Source organism: Anastrepha obliqua, chromosome 1 (genome assembly GCF_027943255.1).
Source record: "Anastrepha obliqua isolate idAnaObli1 chromosome 1, idAnaObli1_1.0, whole genome shotgun sequence".
Classification (NCBI taxonomy): Eukaryota; Metazoa; Arthropoda; class Insecta; order Diptera; family Tephritidae; genus Anastrepha; species Anastrepha obliqua.
The window spans coordinates 62,170,267-62,195,773 of record NC_072892.1 but is presented as its reverse complement, the minus strand read 5'-3'; the positions used below and the strand labels follow the sequence as shown (position 1 = coordinate 62,195,773).

The window sequence follows — 25,507 nt, the reverse complement described above, 5'->3', positions numbered from 1 at the left end:
AATTCAAATGTATCCTTATATTTTTATGTATCCTTGAAAGAGTAGAGAAAAGACTAGGGTTAACCAAGTTGTCCTGGAAAATGAATGTGCGTCTCGATACCGAAGTTATGATCGCTCCTACTTTCTACGACTACGATAAATTCGAAACCCTCTTTCGCTTCAATAAGCATTCAATTTGTAATAATTTTCCCAACTAACAAAAACCTGTTTATACACAACGAAATATGATAATTGCTTTCACAACAAGAAAATCTTTTGCTTTTTTGTTTATATGCGGCAATACTTTCATTGTGGCACCACGGTACGTTTTTCACGTTACACCAGTCAAATGCGTTGCCTCACCGGGCACAATGGACCAAGCACATGCACAAACGACTATGGTGGCTGCAAAAATAGCAAATATATCGAGTGGCTACAGAAGTTCTCTATTAAAAAGGCACACATACGAGTATGTTACATAATTGAATTTAAAGTTTTTATTAAATAATAATGTACACTAGAATATTTTTAGTTAATATAATACAACACAATAACTGTGCTCAGTTTTTTTGTTTTGTTTTTTTTTTCTTCTTCTTGGACCAGTTTAAATATAATGTGTGTGTCCGCTTTTTTGTAATAATTAGAGTTTTTGTGTATAAATGTGTTTTCTTTCTAACATTTTTTGTTTTGGCATTTTATAATATATCTTTTGTAAAAAATATTTATGCTGCTTTCGCAGTTGTAATCAATGCACTTTCACTTTCTTCAATTCGCAATCAGGTATTCTACCAATGCACCAAAAATATGTAAATAATGTTTATAGCTATTTGTATGCATATGTATGTATGTGTTTAGAAGTATGTTTGGCAAGGGACAAAGTGTTTTTAAACTGGAGTTTTAGCTCAAGCCAAATGCACGCATGAACCCCTTTTTTTGTTCTCGTTGATTGGTTGCCGATCAAAATGTCACTATTGGCATTGAAAATAAAGGTAAATACAAGAATGTGGATGTTCATGATTACTTGCATATGGCGAAAATCTGTTAACCAGCGCATTTACTATTAAACTGCAGGAAACAGAAATAATCGTATTATTACAATACATAGCACGAATAAAGAAAATTAAGATGAAACTTTATCATTGTTGTCTTTTAGCACGTACAAATAGCTTCTACGCATTTTATGTAGAAACAAAATTGGGATTGTAACGAAGATATTTCTAAGAAATATATCGGCACTGGTGCTGCTTTTTGTTTTTACCACTCGGCATCTCCATTGGACTTTTGGAAAACGTAATCCTTGCCACCAATATTCATAATACCATCCTTAAGATAAAATTTCCATTTGTTGCGTGAACGTGTAATCTGGTTTAGATGAAAAAAAAGAAGATATCAAAATATTATTCTTGTATAATAAAAATATATACATATATGTATGTATGTATGTACATACTTTATATTAGGGTGGCTCAATTTGTGGGAACATTGTCCCTAGCAGATTCGGAATTTAAATGAAACTCTAAGAAAAAAGGAAATTTAGAGTATTGCTCTAAAGTCAATTTTGAGCCTCCACCCTCAGAATGTTTTAAAGAAGCTATCTTTAAGTAATAGGAATACTGAGAGGGAGTTATGGCGTGAAAATAGAAAGTGGAAAAATACACCTCCTATTAAAAGTAAAAAGGATTTTAAACTAAAATAATTTTATTATTAAATAATATTTTAAATCTAAAAACAAAAAATTTAAGATTGAAGTATAGGAATATTGAGAGGGAGTTATATAGAAAGCAGAAAAATACACCTCCTGTTGAAAGTAAATAAGATCTTTAACTAAAAAAATTTTTAATTAAATAATGATTTTAATTGTAAAAAAAAAGTAATGCTTAGAAAAAAATTTAACATGCATTTAAAAAACAAATAGTTTTGTTAAAAATTAAAAAAATTAAATTAATTTTTTTTTATTTACACTTTTTTATCTAATTTTTTTTTCTTATTTAGTTTTTTATTAACATTTTTTTTATTTTTTACATAATTTTTGTTTTTTTTTTTTTTTTAATTTTTTATTTAATTTCTTTTTTATTTTATTTACTTTTATTTTATTCCTTTTTTTATTTTTTGTATTTTTTATTTTATTTCTTTTTTTATTTTTTAATTTATTTTTCTTTTTTTATTTTTTATTTTATTTTTATTTTATTTTTTTTTTAATTTTTTATTTTATTTTTAAAAATTTTTTTTTTAATTTTGTTTGTTTATTTTTTTGATTTGTTTTTTTATTTTTTATTTTTTAATTTATTCTTTTTTTATTTTTTATTTTATTTCTTTTTTTATTTTTTATTTTATTTCTTTTTTTATTTTTTATTTACTTTTTCTAATTTTTTTCTTTTTTTTTCTTTTAATGCTTGTTTCAGGTTTTTTTAAATCGTTTCTTTAATTTTTGTTTTTAGAATTTTTAAAATTATTTCTTTAATTTTTGTTTTTAGGATTTTTTAATATTTTAGGAGTTCTATTAATTCTTTCAATTTTTTATTTTTTAGAAAAAAATTTAAACTTACGAAAAATTTAAAGTAATGTAAAATTTAATTATTTAAGGTTTTCCGAAAATTTCAATTTTATTGACACATAAAAAATTACATACAGTCACTTTTTTCATTATGATATTAAAAAAGCGATATTTTATTAGCATTGAAGCGCAAGCATGGGGTTCTTTAAATAAAAAGTAGATACCAAAAATAAATTATTTGTACAAAGAAATTTCCAGCACAAATTTGTATTAAAAAACGAAAACAAATAACATTCACAATACTTCAGTCAATATTTTCTTATTAACTTCACACAAATTAAAAATATCTTCTTTTACAATTAAGGGGCCTCGTAAATGACTAGCTATGCGGCAGTGAACTTTTAATCTTTGAAATATAAACATGTATAATCCGAATCTGCTAAGAAAAAAATTGACCCACCCTAATACACATACACTTAACAGATATATAATTCAGTAATTGAAAGATACGAAAGCGAAAGCATAAAATACATATTATAAATAAAAAAGTAATGATAAGATATGCACCTCAATTACAATGTACGGCAAATTAATACGCATCAGCCCTTTGTGTCAAAATAGCTTCATTTTGTGTGAAAAATATGAAGCACGATAATATTTTTTTATTTTGTATTTATTTTTCGATGCATTTTGATTTATTTTCAATAATTGTACAGACTTCTCTTACTTTCCCGTTTTTTTATTGCTTAAATTCGATTTTTCGCTGTTAAAATTTTTTCCCCAAGGATTGATGCGTGTTAACTGTTGTTAACTTAACTCATAATATTTACATCCAATTTATTGTGATGCCATTTTTTATATTAAAAGTATTTGAGTGATCAATTTTGAGTATAAGAATTATTAGAAACGGAATGGTGTGAATGAGTAACATTTGGGCTGCTGCTTGGGAGCTAAGTAACATCAAAATGACTAAGATATTTGTGTATCGCACCATTAAAGCTTACAACAGGCAGGCAGCATTGTCAAAAGCAGCTGAAACGGATTAAAAAAAAAAAACGGCAATATCACCTAATGTGGTTCGGAAAGTGAAGAAACGGCTCGAGCGAAATCCTCGAATAGTGGGAATCAAATGACTAAAGATATCGGAAGGGATCTTTTGACGTATACTCAAAGATGAGCTTAAGTTTAAACCTTACAAGTTCCAAAAGCACGCGAAAATGCACCAAAGCCAAAAAAAAAAGACTTCCCCTCATGAGAGCAAAGTGCACTTGCTCGAAAGCGGCAAATTTCCGAGTATTGTGCTCTCTGACAAGAAAAATTTTCCAATTTAACAATTCATAAACTTAGGAACTGATCACCTTTCTTTGACCGAACGTCCATACAATAATCGGAACCTTCTAGTGGCTGCTCGTAGTAACTTTCCAGTAGTGGTGTGGGCAGCAGTAATCGTCGATGGATGCTCTAATATCGTTTTCATTGAGTCTGGAAAATGTTTTGGTAGCTACTCTAGAGTCGTTTGCATGCAAAAATTTCGTTTTTTGATCGTGGATGTTCCAACAAGCCTCAGCACCGTCTCACCAAGCACTTGTGAATGAATAATGGCTAAAAAACAATACACCTCTGATGGCCTTTCCATTTAAATAAACACTCTGAGAAAAGCCAATATAAACACTCTGAGAAAAGCGGTAAAATGTGAATGAGTCCAAATATTGCGAAATCACTTACGGGCAGCCTGCAACTGGTTTTCTAAGCGCCTAAAGGCCATAATCCATGAAGTGAATCCGAATTTTTATATTACTCTCACATCAAATCAAGAAAAAAATAGCTCAGATTTTTAGTCTTACTTCTTGACTTAGTTTTACACCGCCTCCGAACAGCAGACGATTTTTTTATGAGGAGTTCTTTATGACAGAAATACACCCGGAGGATTCCCATTACGCACCGCCCCATTCAGCTATGGCAGTCGTCGTAAAACAGATATACCTTTCCTCCGCTGTGATCCTTTAAAAATTGTTCAACGGTAATACTGCATATGGTCTTTCTACATGTGTGACTACCTCCACTGTGTCAGCCGAGTCTGTATTAGCGGAATGACTCAGATTTATATACGGCCCATATGGCTGGTGTGAACTAAACAATTTAGGCAGATATAGGTATCGCTCTGATAAAGGTATTAAGATGGGCACCACAATAATTTTTACTACTGCGAAAACTAAGCAGATTTTCCCACATCATAACATAGATTTGTATCCACTACTTCATTACAGGCTAACTAAGCATTTTAAATAAATATTACAAAAACTAACGCTTTAGAAAATTCTGGAAAGCAATACCTATAACAAAATGTTTCCCCTTGTGGAATAATGCAAACAAGGCTTAGGTAAGCTTAGATAAGCTAAATATTTTGTTAAGTGCGTGCCTGCTTATCAAACTTTATCAAATATAAAATATAACCCTTGAATTTGCATTACCTTATCATACTGACAAACGATAACATTGTCCGTTTCGAATACATCACTGGCGTCCTCGTCGGTCACATCGTCATCGCTGTTAAGGGGCTCTTCTTCAGCACCGCCATCATTCTCAGCATCCTCATCATCGTCCTTATCTAGATCATCATCATCATCATTGTCCATATTGTCATCACTCTCTTCGCTTTCATCTTCGTCCGAAGTGTCTACTGCGCCATCTAGCTGTTTTGTTGCATTAAAGCTTTCTGAAAAATGAATGAAGTTAATAAATATAAAGTAAGCACAAATATTACATTTCAAATTGTTAAAAAGCAAAAATCATTTGGAACTGATTTGTATTTACTCTGCATATTGCTATTTATGAGCGCCGCATTCACGTGCTGCTGCAGCACAGAGGAGGCCAATGTGGTTGGCAGCGACATTATGGACGAAATTAAATGCGCGGTCAATATCTGTGTCAGCTGATTATCTTGTAGCGCCGAAGCTGGAACATGTATGGTGAGCACACGAGATTCCGTACTCATAGAGCCAGTTTGAGCAGGTAATGTGATCTGAAATTGAACATAAAAATGGTATACGCATTCAAACTCGTGTTTACTGAGGTAATTAATCTATGATATATGCAAACATATGTACGTGTATATACACACATACATATATTTGTATTGGCACACTTTTTAGCCCTTTGCGCCATTTATTAAGTACTCACATTTACAGGCATAATACGATTTGGATCAAGTGTGGCAACGATCGGTATTGTTGAATTTGCAGATTGTTGTTGTGAGTTACTAGCAGCACCACCAAGGCCCGACGATGATGCCACAGGCCCTGTCGCTTGCGACGAACCGCCAATCACATTCGATTTCTGTAAGTTATTGGCCGCTGAGCCACTCTGTGCAGTTGCTGACTTTAATATTTCCTGCTTGACAGCACCATTCATTGCGGCCGCGCTGTTGGCTGCGGCTGATGTTGTGGGGCCACCAGAGCCACCAGTGGTCGTCGCTAGGGTACCACCACCATTTGTCACATTCGTTTGTAGTTGTGAAATATTTGGCTTCATATCGATAGAGGCGTTCGAAGCTCCAGCTCCGCTGCCACTACTCGATGCATTGTTATTACTATTTTGTTGGGCGGCAGCAGCAGCAGCTGCAGCGGCTGCTTTTTTAGCTTTGGCAACAGCAGCCTGCAATTATTGTTTTAGAGAAATTTTTAATTTTAATTTTCATGAAATTTCTCATAGTAAAAATGTCAGTTGTTAGAAGATGATGGATAGGGATATTGTTTGGAGGAATTTTTAAGATTCTAAAGATAGACAAAATTCAACACTTGCTTAGTAGGAAATACGTGTTGCTACATATTTTATTGAGTAATTATTTATACATAGATTAGTTAGTCAAAATTGGGAATGTTAACATAAGTTTGGGGCTTAGAAATGTGTTTACATATTACACATATATACAACAACAATAAATTGAATTACCTTTGATGGCTACGTGAAATAAGTTATATCAATGGATCAATTTTCGTAGCATCCAATAAAGTGTTGCAAATATGTTTTTGTTGTCGTTGTAGTTATAATTGTTGAAAAATAATAAAATTCAAGTGTTAATGATGATTTTTTGCGTTGATTTTTCGATTATTATTAATATCCAGTTTTAAAAAATGTTTGTAAAATGGGGAGAAAGAGATATAATACGTACATACACACACATATACATGTGTGTATCAATTGAGTGTTTGATTTAATACTTCAACTAAGTAAAAATTATCAGGGGCGGTTATCATTTCGGGTTTATTATAGCCTATTAACACAGATACTTTACGAATGCTTCAAAGTTTTTTATAGCTACACTTGTGGTCATAATCAAGTAACCTTTTTACAATATTCGCAATACTTTTCATGGTAAATTATTCTTAATTTTTTATAAAATAGTATTATTCATAGTATAACAAAAACCTTATAAATAAAAGTTCCAAACTTAGTACAAAATTCACAAAAATTTAACAAATTTCAGAAAATTGTCATCAATTTTCAACTTTTTAATCAGAATCTTTAAAAAACAGCGCATTAAACTTTAGTAAAATAAATGTAAGTTTAAAGTCGCCTAAAAATTGGACTGATTTGTCATTTTTTTTTGCACATTCTTATAAGTACATATATTAGTTTGGGGAAAAATAAATCCAATATTTTCTCAGTAGATGGCTGTAGTGATCGAAATCTGGTCAAGTATCGATCAAATAATTTAAAGTTTATGCTCTTTGTCAAGTCGACATTTCACACTAAAAAAATTCTTTTGCTGTTTGATCCATTCAGTTGTGAGTTACAGGGTGTTAACACTGGAAGTTAACAAAGAGAAAATTTGGTACATTTTACAGTTTTTCTTTGATGAAGGTAACTTTTTTCAAATTTTTATATTATTATTATTATTATTATTATTTATTTATATTCATGATTATTTTTTTATATATTTCTTCATACTTATTTATTTTATTTTTTATTTTATTCTTAATAAGGGGGTGAAAATTTATAATTTTTGCAAATGGTGTCGTACGTCAATCATATTTGAAACTTGTGAACTAGACAGCTGCAGTATGGAAACGGACAAGTAATGGGGGAAAATAGGGATATGGATGATTAATTTTGCGCCCCTTGTATTAAAATTCAAAGAGCCTGCTCACTCAGTAATTTCTAAATATTCGAATTAAAAGGTTGAACATTTTAGTGAACATTGTTTTGCAATTTTTTAGTTTTGTTCAAAGTTTGGAACTTTGATTTGATTAATAAAGCCTTTGTAATAAATTATATTTTTATAAAAATGAACGAAAAAAATTTTCTAAAAGTACAAAGTGACTTAATTATGTGAGGACAAGTGTATTTATTTAAATAGGGATGTAAGATTTTTACATTTAACCCTTTTGCATCATTCGATAGAATAATCCGCAACAAAAACTCTCTTTTATCACCAAGAACGGAATGATTCCCAACTAATTATTTTTTTTCTTTTTGTTAAAATTCGAGTAAAATAAATAATTTTGGTAATCCTGGAACATTTTTTTTTTCATTAGAATAATCGCGCATTGCAAAAGTGTTAAATACGAGCGTGCAGTTAATGTTTTCTTGTGATCTGGCAATGTCAATGTGGTATCTCCTTTGAGTAACTTATTTCTTATTATTTTGTTTTTTATTTAAATTATTTTTTTTATTCGCAGTAGAATCCAAAAGTAGAGTTCTTGTCAACCAACAAATTTGTAATGAAAAAATTATGTCAAAACTCACTTCAAAAAATCAAGAGAAAATTTTAACAATTCATAACATACTTAATATTAGATTTATGGTCATCGACTGTATACCATTTTTTTTTTATTAAAATCCGTCTTTCTGACGGGTGTATAAAATTGCAAATTTTTTGTTAATCATTTTTAAAAAGCTATAGAATTTAATTTACTCTTGTCTTCAATACATTTTAATATTTTTAATATTCACACCTAACCTCATCTTCAAAGATTTTCGCACATTCACCATTGTTCACAGTTCACCATTGAAGTGATATTACGGCTGCCGTAAATCTAGCGTTAAATCTAAATAAGTTAAATCAAGTATTTATATTTTATAAGAATCCTACAGTGAAATTACCAGTCGCTCTAATTCCTGTGATGGTGAAGTTTAGAAGAGGAACGAACAATGGTTGTAAAACAGAACTGAGAGAGTCCAGCACACTTTATAGTGGATTATTGAGTAAAGAATTTGGGCTACACACCTACCAAATTAGTTCAAGTTTTTAAAGTTCTCAAATAATAACCTTTTCTGTTGCCTTTTTTTAATGCAAACTGTAGTTAGCTGCTATTTCTATGCCCATATCTGCATACATGAATATTCAATTCTTTAAACTTTTAATCGTCTAATAAGTGCATAAATCCTCCATCTAGTTCTTCATTTGAATTGAGTATGAATGAAAAAGCTAACTGAAATTTATGGAGTATTTCGATTTTAGAGTCTAACTAAATTCAATTAACAAAACAAATAAATTGATGTAGATAACTAACCCGTCATTATAAATTTATATTCAAATATTATATTTAAAATTGCAAACCATCTCACCTTGGGATTGTTGGCCACAATAGGTGGTGGTTGTGACTCTTGTGGTTCAGTATTGATTTCCACCGCTTTGCTCGCCATCAATTTCGACCGCCAATTTTGTTTCATTTCCTGTAGAACCTGTTCGTCGACACCCTCGTCGAGAAAGGCGTCACGCACATTGGTGATTACATCTTCAATGACAGCGTAGTAGACTTTTAGCTAAAAACAACAAACGAAATGGATTAAAAATTATAAGCAGATTCTCGTATATGTGTAGATATGTGTATCACATGGATACAGCACATACAGTATTGAGCGAAAATTAAACAACGCCGTTTAATGATATCAAGACCGCCCGTCCCAGCACATATGTGTTAAAATTAGCAGAAAAAACATTTATTGCCATGTTCTACAATATGCAAATATTTATAATGCATTAGATTTGAACTTAAACCTTTCTGTATACCATTCGCCCTTCTCTTTTTCTGTAAAGTAAATACATACATACATATCTGTACCGCATGGGCTCGATTTTACACCAAAATAAAATATGTTCTTATAGCGGTACTTTACTTCTCTATCGCTATGGTAACACGGAAGCAAATTATTTTAGTAATTATTCAAACACGTTCTAGGCGATGCAGCAGTGACAATGAAAGCTCTTAGCTTCGCCATTAGTAAAGAAGTTACTTATCGTGCCAGGGAAAGTAAATCAAGCAGAAAAATTGGAAAGTTATAGGAGATTGGGAAAAAATGTGTATTCTGATTACAGATTACAAGAATTGCAATTCGAACAAACTCAACAAGCTCAAATTCGGACCATGAAAGATTACGCCACCTCAGAAGCGAAATCTTGGGCGACTATTCGTTACTAAAATGCTGTAAAAAAGCTACTATGTATTATTGTACAAACCACGTTAAAGAACACTAAAAGTCATTGGATTGAAGTCTTTTATGAAGAAGGAAAAGCCAAACTCCAAAAAAAAAAAAACTTTTTGATTTTTTGAAGCTTTAAAAAAATGCGATTCTGGGACTTTTTGCAATCAAAATTCGGCAAGTTTTACGCAAATCCAGTTTTGTTTACGGGTTTTTAAGTAATTTGACGATGAGCATGAATCGGTTTCAATTCGATAGGCCATCATGGTTTTAGGCAAAGGGAACGTGATCCTTCAATCTCCCGTGAAATGGGTTGGCGGTACTTTAATGGTTTTGGTTGTTTTGTTAAATTAAATAGGATAATGCATATGAATCTTATTTGTATGCTTCTTCAGGTTACAATTGAAAAAATGGACGAACATTTTTGCGAGACCATATTCCAACATGATGATTACTCCAAGCACATGACAAAAATTGTAAACGAACGAAAGAACAAGCAGTAATTTGAAGTCATGCGCTGGCCAACGTAGTGTACGAATTTAAACCCAATGGAAAATTGTTGGTGTTACGTTAAACAAAAACCAGCTTGCTAACTAAGCTGAATCTCCTCATGGAGTAAATTAAATTTCGGACTGCAAGAGGAATGACAAAATATTTCGCCAGCATGAAAGTCTAAATGAAAAGATTTATGGCCCAACCGCACAAAGCTGCTAAACAAGCCGGAAGATATTGAACAAAATACTAAATTTCATAAAATTTTGCCTGGTGAAAAAATTAGGAAATGAAGTTTTGTTGATTTTATAAAAATATTAATTTCGGTTAAAAATATTGTATAAAAAAATTAATTTTGATTAAAAAATATTGTATAAAAAAATATTAATTTTGATTAAAAAATATTGTTCAAAAAATATTAATTTTGATTAAAAAACATATTACTTTTGATTTTGATGTCCGAACCGAACTTTGCATAACCGGACATATTTTAGTAAAACTTAATTTGGGCTGGCAGTTAATATTTGAAATCAAACAAACTCGCTAACCATGAGAGTTTCAGCTTGTAACATCAGACGGACGAACGAAAATTGAAACATAATATATAAAAAGTGGGCATGGTTTTATCCGATCTCAGTAATATTTATGTTGCACCTAACTGATGCACGCACCAAGTCGAGTTTTAATTATTTTAAATGCGTTATTGAGATATAAGCATTTACCCAAAACTAGGTCTAGCAGCGCACAAACCTATTTTTTTTATCAAATTATCCTTTTTTTCTAACCGTCTTCAAAGACATGTCGTTTCTTCAGTCTAACCAATATTAAGCATTTAACTTTTGAAATGCGATTCAAAATACAAGTCATGGAAAACTGCTACAATATACAACAATAAGCAATGATAAATATACTGAATTTTCCAAGCGAGAAAAAATTTAAGGCGCACCAAAACTTATCACAAAAAAAATTGCTTGGGTTTCTACAAGCCCATTTCAAGTTATCAATCTTTAAGGAATTTCAAAGCAAAATTACAAATTTAAATGCTGAATAATTTAAAAGAGTATATTTAAAAAAAACTGCATTTAAGGCTCCACGGAAAAAGTTGTTAAAATTTTTGCACATAACTGTATACATACATATGATTATGAATGGTTTAAGCTGAATAAAAACAAAAGACTTAAGCAACAAACCACAATTTTTTTGCGCCTTAGAAGGTAAAATACCAATTTGATTCAATTGATGTTCATTGTTATGGTATTTCGATAGGCTATGACATGCAGTTTGCTCGTGTTAAGGGGTTAGGTGGGTTTCAGAGGTTGAAAAAAAGAAGATTTTGACTATTTTTTTTAGTATATAAAATCATATATTTTATTTAAACAATTCACTATATCTAAGATACATATATATATAAACAGTATTTTGTGAAATTTTTATTTAAAAATTTCGAAAACTCAGCCGTTGGTACCTCATCTTCCTTGACGTCTAAAAAAAAATGCTCTTGCCGTGGACAGCATAACTCATTATTGGTTCATCTAAAATCAAAAAACCAAACGGATTTCGTTAGTACATAGATAAATCTCGTTGTTGTACGAAGGAAAAAAAATCAAAATTTGAATTTTTGACATGCTTTGAACGAAAAAACACATTTTTTAGTGAAATTTTCGACATACATTTCGTTCAATAACTAGATAATGGTACTTCAAAGATTTGTACATAATTTGAACTAAATCGCTTCATAACTTTTCGAGATATAGTGTCCACCGACTTAAAAAATGGAGTTTTAAGATAAACACGTATACCTGCGAAGCGCTCAACTGACGTGGCCTAATGGGCGGAACTTCTGAAGGGTCTATCTCTTAGAATTTTATTCGGATCGACTTAAAATTTTAGGATAGTATTTTAAACATACTGTACTATTTAATGAGACAAAAAAAATCGATTTTTTGAAATTTTCAAACCCACCTAATTCCTTAATTACGAAAACAAAATGCGTGGCTAAACTAATCGAACAATGAATAACGGATAACGAAAAGAGTGAGCTGAGTGTGAAGACCGTTTCTACTCTATCTGTGCATGCATTGTTTAGATTTCCATTCGAGAAACTTTCATTACTCTTTGAACTTAGCATGTTCAAACACGTTTGACACCCATGCGCATTATGCGTATTCGAATTAATTAATTATTCTCAGGTATCACCAGTGTCGCATTTTGCAACTAGTAATTAATTTAATTAAATTCGACTAGGCTTCAAGAAACATCAAATTTGCCCTATAAACGGGGTAGTCAAGAATCAATTAAATAAAAAAATGTAAAGTAGACAATTTTACAGATGAATGATATTTACATACATCCATTTTTAAATTCTTTATGAGGTTTGCACTTCGACCTCATGGCCTTTTGTGCCCTCTACTCATCACCCTACCTCATCCAGACCCAGTTGATACATATGTACATATTTCTAGAGTACGCGTATTATTATGCCAGTTGAAGTTAAGTAAAGAAAAAAAACGTACAAATAAACGAAACGTAAATAAAGAAATTTTGTCTTAAAAAACCATGGTAGTTTTGCACTCCAAAATAAAGCCAACAGAGAAGCCACAGCGAATAGCAAGCGCTTAACAAATTCATCAGTGAAGAAATAAACCGAACCATAATATAAAAGTGAAAGTAGTTTTTGTTTTGAACCAAATGATGGTTGCTGGTTGTAATCGCATTGTTGGTTTGTTGACCGCCAAAAAAGCATTTACTCTTCTAGTAATTGACAAACGTGTGTACATACATTTGTGCAAGTAGTACATATTTATGTGCATACGAACATGCAATACATATTTTTGTATACACTTGCCCTGTACGAAAATAGGAGTTGACGAATGTGAAAGATGGAAGATTCATGATTTGCATCAAAGTTTATACCATAAAATAAGAGTAAGAAAAAATATAAGATTTAATCTAGAGGAGCTTTCAAAATTGATAGAAGCTCAAAAATCTGAAAATCAGTGATATTTCCTGCAGGGTATATTCAACGTAAATAAAAAAATGCGTCCATATGTATGTACTGTGTACTTATGAGTGAGCGAGTTATGCGAAATATTAATGCGCGACCAACATTTTAATTTAAATTAAGGAAATATACAAAGTGCCGAAAAATGAATTATATTTTTACAAATATCGACGTATGTCAATCATACTCGACACTTGTGAAAATGTATGGGGGTTTAAGCTCCTACGACAGCTGAAGTATACAAACTGAAAAGCAAGAGGTCAAAATAAGTCGAAATATAATTTTTTTATTTGCTAAAAAAGTTACTCAAAAACAAAAATTGATGATTAATTTTGCGCCATCTTGTATGTATCTTGTATCTTGTGCTTTTTCACAACTTATTTTCTGCATTGATTGCATTGACAAGCAAATGCAAAAAGAGCTGGAACTCGAACCAAAAACTGAACCAACTGTCGTGGGTACGGTAAAGAACAGCTGATTTTGTTCACTGGCATTAAAATCAATAATAGTTAACTGTTTGAAACGCAGGACCTATTGAAAAAACTCCGTTGATGAATCTCAAACACGACGAGTCTAAACACAATTCTAATATCTTCAATTTGCGGGCCTTCACCCTGAAGATAGAAGTGTTGTTAGGCCAAAAACAGAGTATTGTAGAACTACGACAACTTTAGCAATCAAAACAACATTTCGAAAAATTGTAACTTTTCAAAACTCTTTTATTCGTAGAAGTTTGAGTCCTCCGTCAATACCGGTAAGGTACGGTGGTGCACTAGATGGGGCTAGTTTACTGGGGCGGCTACCCTTGGTCGGGAAAACCCGAGTCATTCTGGTAACGTAAAAACAGATTTTTTGCAACTTAGTTTACTTGGGCCTAGTCAAAGTGTAAAATTCTAAATTTTCATTCATTTTATTCGCTTCATCCCAAGAACAATAAGACCTGACTTACTTACATGGAAGTCGTCGTATTTTTGTTATGCTATTGACCTTCAACTTTATTAATTATGCGCTCGCATTAAGATAAAGTTTAAAATGTTTTGTTTTTTTTTTAAGAGGCGCAAAAAATTTACAAATACGACCAGTGAAGCCTAAGTGAAGATTGAATTCATATTGTTTCAGGATTTAGAGAAAATCTTCCTTTCACTAAAAATCTTTTGCCTCTGACTAAACGAAATAACATTTTGAGTTCCGAGCAAGCGGCATGTAAATAAAAAATAAATAAGTAATTATTATTTGTAACAAAATACGAAGTAAAGTAAATATGCATATTAAATAAAACTCATTACGGTCATTATTACAGAAATAATCTTGTTTTTGTAAAGAAAAAATTTCACTTGTAACGTACGACCCAAATGCAAAACAAAAATATCAAAATTTGATAAGAATATGTATTTTCGCTGTATATATTTGCACAAGCATTAGCTGCTAGAGATACAGTGGTGTGTGATGATATAGAGCCACTCTTAAGAAACTATAATATATCTGTATTTGTGGGTTTCGGTTTTTATTTTTATACAACACTAAAATGTTGAAAGAGATTATGAAACTAATACATAAAATTTTTTATTTACTAATACATATGCAAATGATTGTATTTTTTTTTGTCAAGGCGAATCTATTCAAGGTAGTATTCGAGTAACAACAACATTTTTTTTAATTAGAGCTGTCAAGGGTAAGATAATAGAAGAATGGAATAAATGACAAATAGATAAAATCAGTTGGCCACACATCTACAGCACAACAACAACTTTCGTCATTCCGTTTTATTGACTTTTCAAAATTAAAGGCGATTTGAAGCCAAGCAATCAACATCTCTAATCACACCATCTTCTATAGATACGCCTTGATTTTTGTTTTGTATAGAAACTATTGTGAAAGGGACCATACGATTCTTTCTTAACATTCACAAAATTCATATGCAAAAATAGTTTTGAAGTTTGCACTTTGATCTCATGATCTTTTATGCCCTCTATTCATTACAGTACCTCATCCAACAAACCCGGTTTTCTTATTAAACTTAAGATAGAGCTGAGTTGGGCTGAGCGTATTTGCCTTTCTTCTGGCTGCAATTGGCCGAGATGTCTCAACCTTCTCTGCTCATAGCACCACATTCAAGGAGAAGGTGTATTGGAGTCTCCGAGGATTGGTAGCAGAAACGACAAGAGTCAGTGGACCATATCCCACTTTGCCAGGTAGTTGAAACTGTAAGAGACATTCCATTTTGAGGGCAGCACGAAAAACTACTAATTGAACGCAGCTACTTACAATTAAAACATTAAAGTAAGGAAATTTAATTTAGCTTCATAAAAAGAATATATGTATAAAGAATTTAAGTATGGAAGATACAGCTGTTGACAGCTAATTAGAAACGACACTCATTTCAAAATAAATTTTCCATTTTCCTTTTAAACACGTATTTTCATAACTTTTTGCCAATTTTATTTAAACATATGATAAACTTAAAAACTAGTGGAAAACAATTTAATCCCAATTCTTTATTAAATATATATATATTTTTTTAAAGCATGTGAAATGCACGATTTGGATAGGGCAACTAATTAGAAACAGTAATGTATTATCAGATCAACATAAAGATTATGTTAGTATTTGGTTCCATAACCCTTTTGCTTCAACACTGCCTCACAACGATTGCGCATTGATGTAATGAGATTCTGACAGCGCGCCACAGGTATTGCTTGCCATGCCGTTTTTACTTCGGCAAAAAGGACATCATATTTGGGATATTTTTGGCACTCACGGCTTTTTTAACGTCACCCCAGAGATGCTCTATTGGGTTTAAGTCCGGACTGGATGATGGCCATTCCAAAACATTGATGGAATTTTCGTCGAAAAACTGTTTCGTCAACTTTGCCGTGTGCTTTGGATCATTATCCTGTTGAAATTTCCATATAACAGGCAAATTTTCCTCAACCCACGGCAACATTACATTTTTTAGTATATCGACGTATTTCTCCTTATTTAAAATTCCATCAACCCTATGGATTGGGCCAACACCATTCCACCAGAAACATCCCCACACCATGATTGATCCTCCACAATGCTTCACTACCCGTGAAACGTAGCGAGGATTGAATTCTTGGTTGATTGGCCGTCGAACATACCTTCTACCATCTGGGCCTATGCGATTTATCTTGGTTTCATCGCTCCAAACGATATATTTCCATTGATTTGGAGTCCATGACCAATGGGATCTCGCAAAGACTACTCGCCGTCTCCTTTGTATCTTCGTTAGAAGAGCCTTCTTGCGTGCTGCTCTGCCATGCAGTCCAGATTCGACCAGACGCCGAGCAATTGTCCTCTTGGATATTTCAAAATTATATTGATCCTGAATCCTATCTTGCGGTGGAGATGATTGCGCTATTCTTACGTGGAACATTGTCAACAGTCTTAAAAAGTTGGATATGCTTTAAGGCGTTAAAAACCATTTTTTTGGGCATTTGACTTGTTTAGAAATTTCACTGTACGACTTTCCAGCTTTACGAAGGTCAAAAATGGAGCTGTGCAGGGCAGGTGTACAGCTGCTGCTTTTTCCCATTACACATCTTGAAGACGAATATTTTAGTTGCTTTTAAACAACCAATTAAAAATATGTACACACCAAAAAGTCTATTATATTACTATTAAAATAACACAACTTGTCGAATATGCTTCCATTGAACAACTGTTTCTAATTAGTCGTCTCAGTTTATTTACCTTGAACTAAGTAACCCATGCACTACGTTGGATAATATTAACGGTACTTCAATTTCACAACTACAAAACTAGGCGCATTGGGTAGTAAATAGAGTAACAAAAGCAATGCAAATGATTTTAAGAGAAAAAATAACGGTAAATTTAAACAGTATAATATTATGCTCATCAAGCCTTTATCAAAAGGGAGCGTTTCTAATTAGCTGACAACAGCTGTATATACTATATTTTGAATATTTGTCTTTTCGAGACAGATCAAGTAGTAATTCGCCAGAATTTCGCTGCTGGATAATATTTACAGAAAACTAGCTGAATAAAATTAATGTAAATAAAAATTGGGATTTCTCTGCGGCGGAGAATGTATTCGATTTTTTTGTTCAATTCTTTGGCAATAAAAAAAACCTGATTCGCATTTTAGAAAAATTCCCTAGCATTCAGATAATTTTTAACACTTGGAATTTCTGACATTTTTCGAAATTTTGTGATAAAGTACTGGAATCCGGCTGCAGCTTATACACATAAGGTCGGCATTACAAAGTAAAGTAAAAACATCAACCAGTATGTCGCTCTATTTTATTGGGCCCTACCGTATATATGCATGTACAATTCTACATATGCGCATATCTTCGCCCATTAACCTCTACAGGGTCACAACTCAAGACCAAAAATATTCAGAAAAAAATCAAGTTTTGCATTTGGCATTGTCAATACTTATGTACATATGTAAATACAAACAAGAAAAAAAATTATCAAATACAATTAAATTGAATGGAAACGCGGAGAAGGCATATACATATTTATTTATTAGTAAGAGTACGACGAGTTTATACAAAAAGGTAATATGATCTCTGGTCATGTGTAGTATTTTTCATACTTTAACAATAAAAAATAGTTTTGACCTGACTATTCGATAACTTATAAACCTATAAACAAAATCAAACAGCTGAGCGATTTTCGTTGGCCGGAACTTCCCTATCAAAATTAAAATACACTATAGTACATGAAACTGCACACAACCAGAGCGATGACGAAGTTCGCCTGACGACGTCCGTCGTTTTTAGATTTGTTTTTAATTTTGCTGTGCCGCCGGCGACAAAATCAGTTCTCAGTGAAACGTAAACAAATCTTCGCACACGTTACCTCACTTCCAGAAATGCCTTGCATATTACAAAAATTATATTTAAAATTTTGATAATCTGAATTAATCGAAAAATTTGGAGATTGATCTCCTCGCTTTTGATGCAAATTTTTCTTTGGTTATGTTCAACTGGACGAATTTCGGTTCGGTTTTCACTTTTCCATTTTTACGCTCTGTATTAAAACCGAAGACAACTTTTTATTTAGCCAAATAACATTTGCTACATTCTTGTGCATCGGTTATATTTTACATTTACTTACAGTTGCTGTAATTTTTTGTATTTGCAGCAGTTGGATGTTTCGTTTTATTCAAGGCGAATACATACAAGGCGATATCAGTAGTATGTTGTACTTTTACACTTTTTTTTTGTAAATTTGGTGGTTGGGTATCAAAATTTCAATCTGCAGCTTGATTCTAAAAGAAAAGGACAAACATCCAAAAGTTTCTGCTCCAAAATTGGCCGAGGATATAGCAAGCTCCTCCAACAAGTGTGTTCTTCCAAGAACGATTCAAAGAGCTCTGAACAAAAACGGCTTTCATAGTAAAACACCACGAAAAAAGCCTCTTATTTCTGAAAAAACCCGCAAACTTCGCCTGGAGTTCACCAAAGCACACAGGGAAAAGGAGATGAAGTTTTGTTTACAAATGAGTCGAAGTTTAATATATTCGGTAGCGATGGAAGAGCAAAAGTGTGGAGGAAAAAAACCTGCACTGAGTCCGAAGAATTTGGTATCAACAATGACGCATGGTGGCGACAATGTAATGGTTTGGGGAGCTGTTGCTGGTTGGGCCTTTCAACAGAATAACGATCCAAAGCACACAGCACACATTGTGAATGATTGGCTGCTATACCATTCAAGCGCTTCAGTACTCAAAGAACGACTAATAGAAGCTCGGAACAGTATAACTTCTGCAGAGTAAACAAATTTAGTCACCTCGATGCCACGACGGCTTCAAGCTGTAATTGATGCTAATGGTGGACTAAATACTAAGAAGCAGTTTTACTTAGAGTTAAGTGAAGTTTTTCACACTGGAGTAAGATACTTGTGTACTGTATATATGTAGACTTTTGTCAAAGTTGGTGTTTGGTTTTTTTGCCATAGCTTTGCTATATTATGTTAATGTATGGATTTGTTTAAGTTTATAATGATTATAAAAAGCTTTCAAATAAAACTGTGTAAACACATTTTTCAATCCAGTGGAAATGGGGGGTCGGTCACTGTAGGTCCTAGTGCTATTTTACAGGCCGGATGCAAAAATCAGTAAAGTCAAATATACTTGTAAACTAATCAAAAAGGGACTATTATGTATGAGCAGTACTTGGGGAATACCAGCCTAACGACAAAATGCTAGATACAAAAATAAAGCCAATTCGCATACAAGGTGGTAGCATGTAAAATATTAAGGATATCGGGTGTTCGTTTGCAGTTTTCCAATCTCAGGTAAAATAAATATGTAGGCAAATTTTTGGGTTGCGTGATGCGAGAGCGATCAACATACGTACATAGATTCATATGTAGTTATGTATGTGATGTACAACAAGTTTGTTTATGCTATTATTTTTCTACTTTGTTATTGATATCAATATCAGGTGTGCACATAATCTATCATAATATTGATATTAGGTTTGTGTCCTCAACAGCTTGAAGCAGTTCGAACTTTTGAGCTAATAGTCAAAGGGGTTTTTGGCCCGACAGAATAAGTCTCCTGCTTCCGTTGGGCAACGTATGTGACTTACAGCCGAGTCGATTGTCTGTATTTGTATAGAGAGTATCAGAATCGGGCTTCCATGTCTAGTACGGCACAAAAATAATGTAAACAACATACTATACATATACAGCACAGTTGATTTACATGAATACGGCAATACATTCATCGCGGCATCGCTCTACGTTTTGTATGACACATCAGTCAGCCTGCCAATTTCCCTGCTACCACCATCAAGTACCGTATCGAATACCTTCAGAACTGGAGCGTTTGCATCCATGGGTAGGAAGCCGCTGGATCTTTATTCTTTGTCTGTGATATTCGCTAACGCCAACGTGCAAAGGTCCAAAAATCATCCGAGAAATCTTTTTCTCGAACACTCCAAGGCAACATTTGTTGGCAAAAGATATTCTCCGTTGGATTTGAAGAGTGTTATTATTATAGGTGTTAATGGTTGATTCTAAATAAATGAAGTCTCTCAATAGAGACGTGCTCGTCGAGTGCAACGACTGCTTGTTTGAACCCTGTTTAGTTAGGTAAGCTTCAGCATACTCTGATAAAGCCTTTCGGCTACGACCACTTGGTAAACAATAACAATGATAATATTGAAATATTATACTTCTGTGATAAAACAATAAAGGACTGTTAAAAACATTTTTTAAACTGCAACAAATTCAATAATTAAGAAAAAATAACAATAATGCTACAAAGTGGTGACAATTTGATAGTCCTTACTAGCTAATCAAGCGTAATATAAAAGTTTTCGTTGTGGCATTGAAATGGCAGAAGAGAAGTAAGTACACATACATATAAATGTGTTTGTGTGGATATATGTATATAGTCAAACCTCAATATTTCCAACGGTAGCCACCGTGATTTTGCGGGTACGTCGTGCTTCATTATAAATAAATAGAATTCGTAATGTGTGTACTTGTATAATTTGCGTCCGCTGTACCTGAAAGCCCACTGTAAGTCTTCTTTTCCGTTTAAACATAAAAATATATCCCAAAAAAAAATTACAGCTTATTAATTAAGGCGTTACAACAAGTGGACATATGTATAAATAATAAAAATCGGAATTCGGCCAAGGACTGTCCTTCCTTTAGTTTCTAAATTGCCAAATTTTATTTAAATTCTCAAATTTTTGTTTATAAATTTTGACGTTTGACAGGAGCAAAATCACTACGGTTGTCTCTGCTCTACTGCTGCTACCTGTTCAATATGCATTTGTCTGAAAACAGAAATTTGGGAGCATGTAAAAAATACACACCGTTTCACCTTTTTTATTCTGATTATAAATGTACTAAAAATTGAGGAGATACATCGTTTTGTTTATATCTCCTCCATTCGTATTTGAGGAGGCTGTATGTAAAAGCTTTATAAAACATAAGCAACTAAACAGCATAGAAAATAATTTTCAATTTCTTTTAGTGAGTATTCGAATATTTCTCTTGGAATTATTCGTTATTTTAAAAACCTTCAAAGATATTTTCGAACTCTGATATGTACATACATACATACATGTGTATGTGTTTTATATTTTGTAAGACAACTTTTTACTAAACGAGAAATTTTTTATTTATAGTGCCTCAAATTGCGATAGTGCATACCCGTAACAAGTATGCTCTATTCTAACCAAAGATAAAGGACAAACATGCATCCGTAATCGCAACGGTCAGGTTTAGTCTGTCCAAAAACTATCAAGGGGAATGATGTTACAACACATGTCCATATGTATGTAAATCGTTGTTCGTTACATATGTGTACGTATACAACATCTTGAGTCCTTATGTTAACTCATGTTAAATTGTCCATAACCAAACTCTTACAAATGCCTGTATGAAGCAGTCTAATTGACAAAATCAGTGATTCTGAGAAGCAACAATAATTACCAACTCAAATATGGCCAAACTTACCACAGATGTCTGGCATAGTGTCAATGTCACCTTCCTCTCCGCCAGTTTGAGGCTGTTGTCCACTCACGTTACTAACAAAACAACACTCGCCAAAAGTATCAAATACACAATAATGCTGTTAAGCTGCGAAGATAAAACTTTGTAAGTAAGTTTAAATAGATATTGGCGACGATGCTGTTGTATGTGGAGCAAGCAGAAGCGTATTGCGATCTACTTCGCAACGCAAGTCTATGCGTAGAAGTAAGAGATGGTGGTGGGACACAACCTGAATGTCACGAGTGTATAAATTACTAGGTAGCAAGAAAGCATTCAATATGCGGTGTCAATTTCACTATTTTCAATGCACGTCAGACTCAAGTTAGAGGTAGTTACAAATGCGAAAAACTGATAGAAATATTTCATTTAAATAAGAACTTAAACATTGCCGCACATATTAATTCTAACAACCGTTCACATAAAATTACACTCTTCGAATGATTCGTTGAAAGTCGTGTCAAGAAATTCCAACTACTGTCGCAAATATTGCCTGTTTTGACAGTTCCCACCTTTCCAACGGACTAGCTATCCCGCTTACACTCACATAAGTGTCAAAAGGGCGCTAACACGTGTGTAGTTGCCGTCTTCCACTAGAATTGGCGTTGTTGTGACAAAGCAAAGAATTTTTGAAGCATCCTTTGCACCATACGAGAGCAGTGTTCACCGTTTTAAATGTATATTATCCTAGCGCATGGTTTTCATGTTCTTATAACAACAAACATGGAGTTAATATACACCAGAAAAGGCTTCGCGCAGCACAACACGAAGCCAAATCTGTTGGTGAAATGACGCTCTTTATATACTTTCATCAAGATTTTATGAACCCACACAGATGCATTACACATGTACGCTCATACGTGTGAATGGGCATCATGTAGCCGTCAATACTACGCAACTTGCGATAAAACTGGTTACGAACTTTTCAATAACAATTATGTAATGTTAAAATTCCACACAGTATTTAAAGTAATCAGTTATTTATGAATTTATTGATGTAGAACCAAGTAGAATTCAAAATAAATTGGGAAACGCTTAGACCTCCACTATACGCATACACCTGCATTTTATTCCTACTAACACATCCAAATATCGCGTTGCCAACTTGTGGAAGAAAAAGAGATGGAGAATAAGGCTGACAAGAGATGTGAAATAAATTAATGGCATTCAAGAAATATATGAAGAAAGAAATTGCTTCCTTATATTTAATAACTTAATTTACCAGGCTACAAAGGGCCAGTTTTTCAATGCAAGTTGAACTCTGCTTACAACCTAAGGTCTGAAAAACTGCACATTTTTGGTTGTATTTCCCTTTGCATTTAGATATTTACTGCCTTTACTTAAAAAAATGTCTCTTTTGGAATTATTCATTTTCTGCTTTACGATGCAGATGTTTGTTTCAACATTTCCCAAGAGATAGCCGATCTATTACAATTATATTTTGTAATAGCACATTACGAACAGCTGTAATCTTTGACATCTTCTTATTTAATGCATTGTAGTTTATGGATCAGAATAGAATTAAAATAAGAACCATTTTAAGTTAACTAAAATGAATATATCAACTCGCATGTTATCCTCTAGTTGGATGAAAAGAAGTAGTTTCAAAAGAATTGGTATGTAAATTCACTTAGTTTTTTTAATAAACATTAATATTGTTTTCCCATTGACTGTTATGCAGTCACATTTTCAACCAAGCCGCAGGGGAAAGAATTTCAAGCAACCCAACAGAAACAGATTCAGCAAAGCGCCCCTGGCGGAGCAGAGGGACGCAAGTCAGTGATACCATCAAATTATCGTTTCATTTACCCAGAATTTCTTCCCGATCCTAAAGTGGAATGGCGTAATCCAGTGCGTGAGAAGCTAGAACGCATGGACATGCTGGACCGGCGAACAAAAATCGACATCCCAGAATTTTATGTTGGCTCAATATTAGCGGTGACGAGCTCCGATCCGCATGCAGCTGGAAAAGTCAGTCGCTTCGTCGGTAAGAGCAAACAAAGGACAATTCTATAAGATATTTATATTATTTACCGTTTGAAGGCATTTGTATACACCGGGATCGCTGCGGACTACGTAACCGCTTTATATTGCGCAATGTTATCGATCACCAAGGTGTTGAGGTTCGGTACGAGTTATACGACCCGACTATACATAAAATTGAGGTACTACGACTGGAAAAACGTTTAGACGATCATTTGTTATATTTACGAGATGCTTTGCCAGAATATAGCACCGTTGATTTGAATATGGAACCTGAGTTCCTGGATGAGAGCGCCGAAGTGCCTGTGAACGATATTAAAGTAGTTTTACGCCCCCGCCCATGGTTAGAACGGTGGGAACGTCAGAATCTGCAAGGTGTAGCTAATGTCGATCAATATATAACTAACAAGCAACGCCGTCAGGCACAAAAACATGAAAAACCATGGGAGAAATACGATATAATGAAACAATATCGTGCTACGATACCGGAAGAAGAACAAAAAGAAATTTTCGCGGAAGTCCATTCACAACTGCATCATTTGGAATTACAGCGTAAACGCAACAAGCGTAAACGTTCATTCGTTAAGCCGACAAAATTAGCATAAGATCATTCAAATTTGGTGAAAAAATTGAATAAGCTTTGTAAATTGTTCAGTTACAGTGCGTAAAATTAATAAAGATGTTTAATTTGCGATTTGATTGGACTGCCTTTTTTTTTGTTATAATATGGTATATAAATGTAGTAATGTTTTGGATTAATGGTCTATATTCAAATTTTTATTTATCTTGTTGCTATTGCTATTATTGTATTTAATAATGACGCTATATTACATATGTAGTCAGTATAAGCTTCTTATATATAAATAAACAAATTTTTTAATCATTCAAATGTAACTTATTACAATCATTTAGTATACACGATACTTATAAAAATTAATAAACGAAACCGTCACATTCCAACCAATGATCACAGTCACCAGATAGAATAAAAAGATTATGGGTAATGGGATGAGAATCAGACGTGTGTTCTTTAAATGTGGGATACCTATTGGAATAAACATGTATATGCTTAATTAAGAATATAACTAATGTGTTTATTTACTTACAGTTATAGCCCAAAAATGTTATATAGACATAGTAACCCAATGCGAATAGCCAAAATGTGTTTCCTAGTAAACGCGCGAAAAACCACGGTTGACTTATAACCCATTCGTAGAAAAACAATTGCACAAAATGAAGTATTATTAACGGAGGGAAGAATGCGTTTAAATGAACATCAAAGGCATAGCCCCATTCAATATCTGGCTCCATACTACTACTACGTAAGTAGCGATTCGTCACCATCCATAAGAACGAAGCAACAATGATGCCAGCAAATATGCAATCCACAAATACTACGTACAAAATAAAGGAAACACCCTGCAAAAAGTTTAGTCCCATTGTCCATGCGAGCACCACTGAGGTCACTATTGAAAATTTTTAGATATATTATCATTATACGGCTAACAAACTTGCTACTTACCACATAGACAAACGACTAATAAAACTAAAAAGGCGGGGTCATCTCTGGCAAATTGTGACTTCGTCTCTGCGTATTAATAATAATATGGTTACTATACATGGTCTTT

At 33.0% G+C, this 25,507-nt stretch overlaps 3 protein-coding genes across 5 annotated transcripts; 1 reads left to right on the top strand and 2 right to left on the bottom strand.

Annotated features, from left to right (window-relative positions):
- Window positions 1-443: 443 nt before the first annotated feature.
- LOC129248341 (transcription initiation factor IIA subunit 1) lies at window positions 444-22,657 on the bottom strand. 3 transcript variants are annotated; one of them, XM_054887858.1, is made up of 7 exons: window positions 22,409-22,657; window positions 21,864-21,986; window positions 9,044-9,241; window positions 5,654-6,127; window positions 5,288-5,495; window positions 4,945-5,189; window positions 444-1,341 (listed from the first exon to the last, which is right to left on the bottom strand). In XM_054887858.1, the coding sequence occupies exons 3-7, from the start codon at window positions 9,146-9,148 to the stop codon at window positions 1,234-1,236; spliced, it is 1,140 nt and encodes a 379-aa protein (XP_054743833.1). In that variant the 5' UTR covers window positions 9,149-9,241; window positions 21,864-21,986; window positions 22,409-22,657; the 3' UTR covers window positions 444-1,233. The 3 variants fall into 3 exon arrangements, with proteins under 3 accessions (XP_054743833.1, XP_054743843.1, XP_054743824.1); XM_054887868.1 differs by having other exon boundaries at window positions 22,444-22,657; XM_054887849.1 differs by lacking the exon at window positions 22,409-22,657 and having other exon boundaries at window positions 21,864-22,391.
- Window positions 22,658-23,373: 716 nt separating this feature from the next.
- LOC129235369 (39S ribosomal protein L19, mitochondrial-like) lies at window positions 23,374-24,578 on the top strand. Its single transcript, XM_054869179.1, has 3 exons — window positions 23,374-23,512; window positions 23,578-23,883; window positions 23,940-24,578. The coding sequence occupies exons 1-3, from the start codon at window positions 23,449-23,451 to the stop codon at window positions 24,482-24,484; spliced, it is 915 nt and encodes a 304-aa protein (XP_054725154.1). The 5' UTR covers window positions 23,374-23,448; the 3' UTR covers window positions 24,485-24,578.
- A 49-nt stretch (window positions 24,579-24,627) lies between these two features.
- On the bottom strand, window positions 24,628-25,474 carry LOC129253239 (protein unc-50 homolog; the record flags this gene model as incomplete). The annotated part of the gene is made up of 3 exons (XM_054891537.1): window positions 24,628-24,924; window positions 24,986-25,345; window positions 25,402-25,474. Coding segments are annotated over 3 exons (570 nt in total), but the record flags the coding sequence as incomplete, so codon positions are not given.
- Between the last annotated feature and the right edge of the window lie 33 nt (window positions 25,475-25,507).